The 9,654-nt window shown below is 50.3% G+C and overlaps 1 protein-coding gene across 1 annotated transcript; it reads left to right on the top strand.

Annotated features, from left to right (window-relative positions):
- Nucleotides 1–2,973: 2,973 nt before the first annotated feature.
- LOC126516074 (putative sperm motility kinase W) lies at nt 2,974–7,852 on the top strand. The gene has a single exon (XM_050166234.1). It carries the CDS (start codon nt 4,476–4,478, stop codon nt 5,946–5,948), a length of 1,473 nt encoding a protein of 490 aa, XP_050022191.1. The 5' UTR covers nt 2,974–4,475; the 3' UTR covers nt 5,949–7,852.
- The last annotated feature ends 1,802 nt before the right edge of the window (nt 7,853–9,654 follow it).

Here is a 9,654-nt window from a genome sequence, read left to right as displayed (position 1 = left end):
GCTAATGTGGTTAAATGCTGCATTTTCGGAGCCCTCTCAGATGCAGCCAGTCCTGGTGCCAAGAAGATCTGCCACAAGAATCTAAATAAATGCCTCTTCTTAGTAAATCTCACTGTCAGACTGGTGAATGCCTGAATGGCCCCAGACATAACCACCCTCCTTACCCTCCCATGACCACTCTTTCTATCCTCCTATGCCTTCCCACCTGTTGTGTGACTAGTCCATTCCCTGGAAGATGTAACATACATGGCTCCTCACCCCAGACAGGAAGCCCACGAGGGACCAAATACAGATGCCACCACGTCCAGCTTGGTGAGCCAATGAGCTTTATGGGCATTGTTTACAGGAATCTGGGTGAGAGGTGACTTACAGGTTCATAAAAATTCAAAGACAGTTGCACCACCAAAGCCTACCCTGGCATGGGTGACAAGCTCGCAAGAGCTAGGAACGGAAACTGGAGCACACTGTACAGCCTGCCAGCAGCTCCACAGGTAGAAGAGTGTCCTTTTAAGTCCAAGCTGGTCTAAGCCCCTTTCAAGCACCATGGCTGTTTTCTGCTTCTTCCCGGCAGCTGGTCTGGTCTCACAGTCATCTTTGTAGCTTGGCTTGTCTGAGAGTAACTCTGAGAAGCTTGGCTTGTAAAATCTTGGGGAGGAGAGAAAGAGAGAATTTGGTCAGTTTTAGAGAGTTCCTTCCAGAAGCTGTTTTGAATTGCTGACCTTCCTGTTTAAGGAGCTTCCCTGCAGGCTTGAATATCCCAGTCTCTGAGGAAAGGAATACACAACTGTTGGGAGCTGTGTCCCCCACCCCCAATCCTGAATTTCTGGTAAACAACTTGTAATGCTTGCAGCTGCTCTGAACACAAGACCCTCAGATGTTCCTGATGGCAGGAGACTGGTTTCTGGTGGGTTTGGCTAGGGTGTGGCTATCAGTTAAGGATCTATATAAGCTGCCCCTGGACACAATAAAGGAGGCATTCCAGCATCAAGGATGACCTGTGTCTCTGTCCGTGAGTCTGTGTGTGTTTCAGTCTCCAGCCCCTTGCCCGGTTCACTAACTGTATACCATACGCATAGAGCACAGATGGGCAGGGTGTGCTACAAGTGGAGGCTCCACCAAGATCAGGAACAAAGGGTCCCTGAGAGATTACCCTCTGGCATGGTGAGGGTGGTTTGAAGATTTGGTATGTTTGTTTTCATCCCCAGAGACGCTCTGAGGGACTCCCTCTGAAAAACAGGAGGCAGGAGGGTGAATTGAAGGCCTCGAAAAGAGTAAAAAGAGGACAAAAAAAGAGTAAAACAATACAAAAAGGATGAAAAAAATGATAGAGTATAGCCCTAGAGATGAAAGAAAAGAGTACGTTTAAAAGAGACAGTCAGATTAAAAAAAGTACCCCCAAGAATGCAGCGCCCCCACTCAGCAGGAAGCAGCCAGACACACTGATGATGCCCAAATTCCCTAAAAGATTGTTGAGGAAAAGAAAAAGAAAATAAAGAAAAGGGGTGAGATGCTGGGAGCTGGACCCCCCAGATCCTGAATTTCTGGTAAACAACTTGTAATGCTTGCAGCTGCTCTGAGCAACGAGACCCTCAGATGTTCCTGATGGCAAGAGAGTGGTCTCTAGTGGGTTTGGCTGGGGCGCGGTTATCAGTTAAGGATCTCTATAATAAGCGGCTCTGGTACACAATAAAGGGAGCATTCTTGGGGCATTCCTGTTTCAAGGATGAGTTGTGTCGCTGTCTGTGTGTCTTTGTGTGTTTTAAATCTCCAGGCCCTTGCCCATCTCGTGGATGGTCCTGTAGTACAGGCGCCACAGGTGGAGGTTCCACAGAGATCGGGTACTAGGGGTCCCTGAGAGATCGCCCTCTGGAATGGTGAGGGTGGACTGAAGGTTGGTATGTGTGTTTTCATCCCCAGAGACGCTTTGAGGGATGCCCTCTGGAAGACTGGCCAGTAGGGAAGTAATAAAGAGGAGGCGGGAGGGTGAACTGAAGGCTTCAAAAAGATAAAATGTGCACAGATGTTATTGTGTTGATGATGTTGTCTTTTGTGTTCTGGACTGGAGAAAGACATTTGATTCTGGGAACTGCTAAGAAGGGTATTTTGACTTTAAAAAAATGGGCCTAAGTATTTGATGCTTTGGAAAAGATGTTCTGCTTTTGTCTCCACAGAGGATGAGAACCTGAGGATTCATTCCAGATTCATGTGGTTTGATTCACCGAGACTCCCTGAAATGTAACAGTAAAATACCCCCAAGAATGCAGCGCTTCCCGCTCAGCAGGAAGCAACCAGACAGACTGATGATGCCCAAATTCCCTAAAAGATTGTCGAGGAAAAGAAAAGAGAGAAGAAAAAGGGGGGATAAGATATTGGGAGCGGTGAACCCCCAGATCCTGAATTTCTTGTAAACAACTTGTTTCCCTCTACTCTTAGACAGCCCGCGGCTGCTCTGAGCACGAGACCCTTAGAAGTTCCTGATGGCAGGAGAGTGGTTTCTGGTGGGTTTGGCTGGGGTGTGGCTATCAGTTAAGGATCCCTATTTAAGCTGCCCCTGAATAATAGAGGGGGACATTCTTGTTTCAAGGATGACCCGTGTCTCTGTGTGTGTTTGTGTGTTTCAATCTCCAGCCCCTCACCTGGTTCATGAACTGTAGGGTAGCACATGGAGTGCAGGCGGGCACGGTGCGCCGCACTGAGGGATGTCTGTCCGTGCCATGGCGCGTGTCAGGAGACAGCAAGGAGGAGCTTTCAGAGGCCCTGAGTATCCTCCATACTGACCTTCCAAGGAGAAGCGGTTACAGTGAGAGGAAAGCCTGTGAGCCCCTTCTTGCTGCTCTCACCGCCATTCCACTGAGGGAACTCGTCCCCAGCACCCTTGATCCTGGAGCCACCAGCTTCTTAACAGTCCCTGCCACTTCCCAGTATGCAGAACAGGAAGGAAGTAGTCTCTGACAGAGAGGGCAGGACGACTGGTTGGTTCTGCCAGCTTTACACAAATGAGTCACAGGGGAGGGGAAACTCAATAAGAAATTGCCTCCATCACTTCATCCTGTGGTCATGTCCGTGGACCACTTCCTTCATCACTGATGAGGCTCTACCAGCCCGCTGTGTGTGTGGGGCAGCCCTGGGCAGTGGTCCTGTTTCATATGAGAAAGCAAGCTGAGCAAGCTAACTTTACCCCAGGGCTCTTGCCTCTGTCCTGCCTGAGTCCTTACCCTGACTTTCCTCGGTGATGGGCTTTGACTGGGATATACAAGCTAAATAAACCCTTTCCTCCCTAAGATGCTGTTGGTCATGGTGTGGGACAGCAAGCACATGAATGCTGGCCCCACTGCCATGGAGTGCCCTAGTCCCTTCCTTCAGGAGGAGGAGGTGTGCTCACGATTGGAAAGATGAGTCAGGACAGAGTGGACGTTTTACTTTGGTCTCTCGGTTCCCACCACTCCTTATGAACTAGTTTATGTTTGTCTCAAAGACAGCAAGAGATTAAAATCTGGTTCAGAGGCAAGATCCAAAATAGAGACTCTCAGGAACTATGAGAGGATTGACTGGAGATGGCTCGAGAAGCAGATGAGAGGGGGCAACCGTGCTCTAGCAGCTGTCCTGATCATCCCTGGTCACTGGTCAGAGGGCCAATCAACACTCAGGATCACAAGAGAGAAATCAGATCTATCTATAAGGAGCTGAGTCACCACAGTGGTTGCCCGGGATGCCATGAGGTGAACAGGCACAAAAACAGCCTAGGGCCCTCTTCTTCCAACTACCACTGCTTCCTAAAGAAGGAAGCAACCCCATGCCCAAGAGACCCCAGGGGGCACGTCCTACTTTCTGGGCATTCACACTTAAAGTGCCCTGTTCCATCACACCAGAAGCAAGCCCCTGGACCAGAACTAGGACTAACAGGTTCAGGATAGAGAGTGACCAAGAGCTCCCCATATCCATGCCCTTTATTCCCCTGGCTCAAAGAATGGAAAACTGTAAACATGGCCTTGACAGAATCTCCTAAGGACTCTTTGTAGGATACCTTTTCAAACTGCACCTCATTCTTAAAGGGCCAGACATGGTTTGAGGTCCTCAGGTTCCAGGTATAAAGGCCACTGCCACTGTGCTGGCTGGAATCTCTCAACGAGTAAGCATCTGTCTCTTTGATCCACTGAAGCCGAAGCTGGGGGACGCTAGTTGCCTTTTCCTAAGTAGGGTAAAGCTGCCTGTGGTCAGATAGGGAGACAGTCACTGTAGGCTACAGCCTGCTGCTATTGGTCCATTTCTTGCTCTGACCTCACAGACAGTCACTGAGATGGAAGAATGAGTGGCCTGCATATAAGGCTGTAGCCTGGGCTGCATTTCTGTCCAGAGACTAGGGAGCTGATTTTGGTGACCTGTGGGACTCCTTCATTCGTATCTTAATTGGAGCCTAATTGGAGCTTAATTGGACACAACCTTTCTGGACAGGAGGCCAGTAAACACCAAGCCTCATGGCCTGCCTCCCCCAAGATGGGGGCCTAGACCGGCAATACAAAATGCTGTTCACCATCGGCCAGGGTGGATTTGGCTGTGTACAACTGGCCCTCCATCGCCTCACAGGCATGCCCGTCGCAATTAAAGTTGTAGAAAATCTGAAGAAACACCTGCGCCTCGTTCTATCAGAGATAGCAGTACTGGAAACCGTGCGACATCCACACATCATCCGCCTCTTCCAGGTTTTAACAACCACAAAATACTGCTACATGATAACAGAGTATGTGCCGGGGGGCAATCTGTACCAACTGGTTAAAAAAGAAGGCAGGCTGCAGGAGGAACAGGCACAGGTAATATTTGGGCAGCTAGTGTCAGCCATAAGGTGCTGCCATGACCATGACATTGTCCACCGAGACCTGAAGCCCCATAACATCCTGCTAGATGCACATGGAAATGTGAAGCTGGGAGACTTTGGCCTTGCTACCAGGTGTGAAGCTGGCACTGTGCTGTATGGGTGCTGTGGGACCAAGAGCTACAATGCCCCAGAACTGGTTCTGAGGGAAGGCTATGATGGGAAGAAGGCAGACGTGTGGGGTCTGGGTGTGTTGCTGTACTTTATGACCACTGGGCACCACCCCTTCAGAGGAAGCACCCTGGAAGAGACCGAGAAAAAGATCACTGTTGGCATGTATGACATCCCAGCTCACATCTCTGGGCAACTGGAAAATCTCATTCACCAAATCTTAACAGTTGCCCCAGAGAGGAGGCCCTCCATTGAAGACCTTCAACATCATCCATGGGTCAAGAACCCTGAAGGAAACATCTTTAGTGACCCCTACCCAGATCCTAAAATTGTTGACAAGCTGTTTGACCATGGGTTTGCTGCCAACGAGATCTTTGACTCACTGCAGAAGCGGAAATACGACGAGATAATGGGGACATACCTGTTACTACAAGAACAGGAACACCAGGGGCTTGACTCCACCTCCTCAGTCACTACGGCAGACCCTGGCCCTGCACCTCCACCATCTCCAGTCCCTCCTTTAACATCGGGTCGTTACCTAAAAAGAAGAGCCAGTGAGCCCACCTTTGGCCTTTTCCACACACAACCTTCACAACAGCACATGCCTGATGTCCTGACACTATCAGGGCAGAAGATAAACCAGAGTGTCTCCATGCCTCTATGGTGTTCCCAGAAGAAAAGTCCCACTTCGAGCCATGCCCCACCGACCAAGGCCGCATCTGCCCCATGTGTCTACCACAGCAGGGTAGAAGAAGAAATGCCCCTGCCACCTGGACCTGACTCTAACACGGAAAAATCATGCCTCCCTCAGAACAGCGGGTGCTTCAGCGGACTGTGCAGGAGAACCAGAGTTTGCCTGTCAAGACTGTGCTGCTTCCCGCGGGCTTCAAATCCACAAACCGAGCGTGTGTCCAACAACAGAGTGACTCCTCTGAAAGAGTCAGGAGGCAGACGCAGTGAGGAATAGGGCAAGTAAGAAAGAGATGATGCATACGTATTTTATATTTCATTTTCACCATGTATTTTTCACTTGAAAAATCAAAAATGTGTATGTTCGTCGTATCCAACAGGTTGTCCAGATGTCTACACAATTTGGATGGAAACCTGGAACTTAGCATACTTCCTCAGGAAGAAATCCTCCAGGAACGTACCTAGGTGGTATCCGATGCAGCTGGACTGGCAGTGATCAGCAGGACTGGGATCAGTAATGGGACAGGGAATGTTGATCTGTTGTCCATAGAGAACAGATGTCCAGATTGGAAGACTCTGCTTAGGGATCCAGTGACTAGCAAAGTGACAATGGTCAAACCACAAAGGGGCCAATTCAATGTCTCCCTACAGTTCGTCTGTACAGGCAGAGTGTGCTGAGCTCATAAGGCCTGACATCACAGTGTCAAGGCCAACATGGGAGGACGAGCTAGATACCCAGTTCCTGTGTGCCCTGCATGCCCAGACTAGAACAGATGTTTTCAGGACCAGAGGCCTCTCCACAGCAGCATTCCAGGATCATGCCCTCAAGAGACAGAGTTACCTACTAAGCATGTATGCCTTTTCCAACCCTAAGTCTTCCAAATCTGAGAAGACCGGATGAGGGATTTGTTTGAAGGGTCGTGACCTATGTCCCTGCGGTATTGTGGATTTATTTCCTAGTTGTAGGGTCTCTGACCACAAAGAAAGGTGGATCATGGTGGTTGAAGCTCATGTATGGCTGTAAAGGAACTCGGCCGGAAGCACAAAGTAAAATTTCCTTACCTGAGCAAGGGATGGAGAAGGGAGAGGAAGCTGTTGTGCATAGGGAACAAATGTCCAGATGGAATTTAATGTGATGATTAGTGCCTGGAGAAGGACTATGGTCAAGGCTAAAGGGGTCACTTCGAAGTCTCCCAGCAGTTCAGATGAACAGATGGAGGTGCTGAGCTCTGACATGTTTGCTCATAGCCGAGAGTGGGACCTCAGGTCTGGACAGCAGCATCTGAAGATGAGTCTGGATGCTTAGTATCTCAGGCAGCATGCCCACTCTGTGGACATTGGCCAACACAGGACTCTCCATGGGGAACTAACTCCGTTCTCTAGTACAGAGGGTACTGTGATAGCCATCCTAAGCATCTGACGAACACTCTGCAAGAATGTCTTCAAGCTTTCCATCCGAAGACCGTAACAATAGTCTCCTCATAGGACACTAATGGAGCCCCTTTTCTCTCCCTTCTCGTACTCTGTTCTCGTACGTCTGCTGAACGATCAGGATGTGGGCAACTCTGGAAGGTCCTGTGCCACTGCAGGATGGCCTGAGCTGGGGCGTTGTCACCATCTAATGCAGAAGCTCTGTGACAACACACGATATTGTTGACACAGCTGTTCTGCCCTATGAGATGAGGAGCTGATTCACCTGTCTCCATGTAAGCACACCCCAGTCTGCCCTTCCGGGTTCTACTGTCACTATGGTGATACTTAGACAAGAAGGATTTGGCAGGAGGAGGTTGGAAGGAAAGACAATGTGAGGCCCAGCTGTAATGGAGAACTAGATGGTGAAACCACAGATCCCCTTCTTCAGACCCGCGTAGTGACAGCTCTGTCACCAAGAAGGCAACATCTTATTCCCTGCATCTCCTCCAGCTTTCGTTCCCAGTCTTCTAGACCTGAAGCGTCTGCAGGAGGGCCTCTCCAGATTCTTCAGTGCATGGCCCTCTGACTACTGTCCCTGCATTTCCTTGGGATTTTGTTCCAGGTCTGGGATGTCGGACAGAACCGGGCTCACAATTCTAGCCATGCAGCCTGTTCCTCACTCCCTGGGCTATGCTGGCTCCAGGCCTCCTGGAGCATCTTGGTAGCAATTCCCCCCTCCATGGGCCCGACTCCATTCTTACCTCCAAGGAGTAAGAGTGAAGATCGTGGGACCCTAGCTTCTGGTTGCTGCCGTGCAATGGTGTGAGCTGTTCTTTTGTCTGCTGACATTCAGTAAACATGGCGGTGTGTCAGGCCCTCAGTAGGGGCTGGATGCCAGGATCGTTAGTCTGATGGTCAGGCTGCACCAAGGAGCTGGGATGCTGTCATGGTCCAAGAAAATCAGGAAGAGCAAGCTGGTGAGGTAAGTGCGTATGAAAACAGTTAAATATAGTAAGAGACCTGAAAGGGTGCAGGGTAGTACAGGAAGCTGGAAGAGATTGTCTTGAGTGAAGGTCACCGCTGGGAAGACCCAGGGAGGAAAGAAGGGATGAGATGGATGGATGGCCTTCAGAACAGCCATGTGACAGGCAGCCAGCACTGACGCCTGCTCCCTATGTCTCTCTGTGATAGTGAAGTGTTTGTGGACTGCGGAAGCAAATTTCTCATTAATTTAACTATTGACTAAATGGTATTCTCAAATCTCTCTCGGCTCCCAGGCCCTGAGAGTGTTGGCAGTTCCAACACGGCCATCGGCCTGCTGTAGGCTCTCCTCTTCGGCTGCTGGCGAGAAAGGCAGAGGAGGGCGCAGAACTGTGGGGAAGATAGAAGCTAGAATCCAGCCTGAGAGGGTGTCAATGGTGGACTCTCAGCACTAAGGACCACGTTCCTGCTGTGGGGCCCCCACCATTCTTCACGTGTACCTGCAGGGATTTCAGAGCCAGTGATTCTTCCAGGTCAAATGTGTCACCCGGCAGTCCTCCTAGAACGGGGTCATCCTCAGCCCCCGGTGTTGCTTCTGTCCCCCCAGATACTCAGCCACCTCGAGAAGACCTGTCACTAGGCAGGGAAAGTAAGGCACTGACTAGGGCAGTTGGATGTGCACCCCAGTCCTCTCTACCCTGACCTACTGTCACGGTCTTCTTTGTAGATGTCACCATCTGTGAGTCTGAACTTCAGCAAAGCAGGCAGGCACTGTGCGGCTGCCCTCATGGGGACAATCTGGGCTGGGGTCCCATCAAAGAATCGTGTACCAAGGTCCTTGTTCCTGGCTGCCGAGGGCAGAATGAACACAAAGCCATGCTGTGTCTGCATGCTGCGTGTCAGGACTGATGTTCTGGAACGCCCCAAAATCGTTGCTCCTGCTGCCAAAAGCCAGGTCATGTACTTAAAAAATGAGTGTTCCAGCTCCAAATCAGGAAATTTCTGTGTCAAAGAAGACAGTGCCTAGAGTTGACATGGAAGATCAGGCGAGGAAGATGGGAAGGTTCCCATGAAGCTTACTTACCCCAAATCCCCAGGTTCCTTCTGGCCCAGCCCCAAACTAGTGATAGTTCTTGGAAACATAAGACCCCCCCTATGTGCTGACTGGGATCTCGGAGTCCCGAGTGGCATGTCTCCTGCAGGGACCTTTCAGATCCCTCTGGTTGGACCTGTTCCTCTTCATTCTTTGAACACTGAGGTGTGTTTGGGGGATGGGGTTATGAACTCTTCACCCTGAAGACTCCCACATGCATTCTCAGTTTGCAGAGCTGCCTTCCTCTTCATGAAAGTGATCCCTGCAGTGTTTAACTTGCAGGTCCCAGCTGCCTTCTCCATAGATGTTTTGTGCGGGGGGGAAAAACAGGGAACCCGCTGAAACAGTGCATCGAACAGCCGGACATCCCTAATGCCGAGAACCTGCACCAGACGGGGCACCTGGATCTGCATCAGCTGCGTCTCTCACGAATGAAGACCTCGTGATCATCCTTTAGCTTGCAGGACTCAGTGTTCTCTGCTTCCTTCTTCTTACC

This window comes from Alexandromys fortis, unplaced genomic scaffold (genome assembly GCF_014885135.2).
Source record: "Alexandromys fortis isolate MF-2015 unplaced genomic scaffold, M_Fortis_MF-2015_v1.1 scaffold_143, whole genome shotgun sequence".
Lineage (NCBI taxonomy): Eukaryota > Metazoa > Chordata > Mammalia > Rodentia > Cricetidae > Alexandromys > Alexandromys fortis.
This window is presented reverse-complemented; position numbering and strand designations above follow the sequence as displayed.

Excerpts from the sequence above, each read along its gene's own strand:
- LOC126516074 (XM_050166234.1), top strand. The coding sequence starts at position 4,476 with ATGGCCTGCCTCCCCCAAGATGGGGGCCTAGACCGGCAATACAAAATG.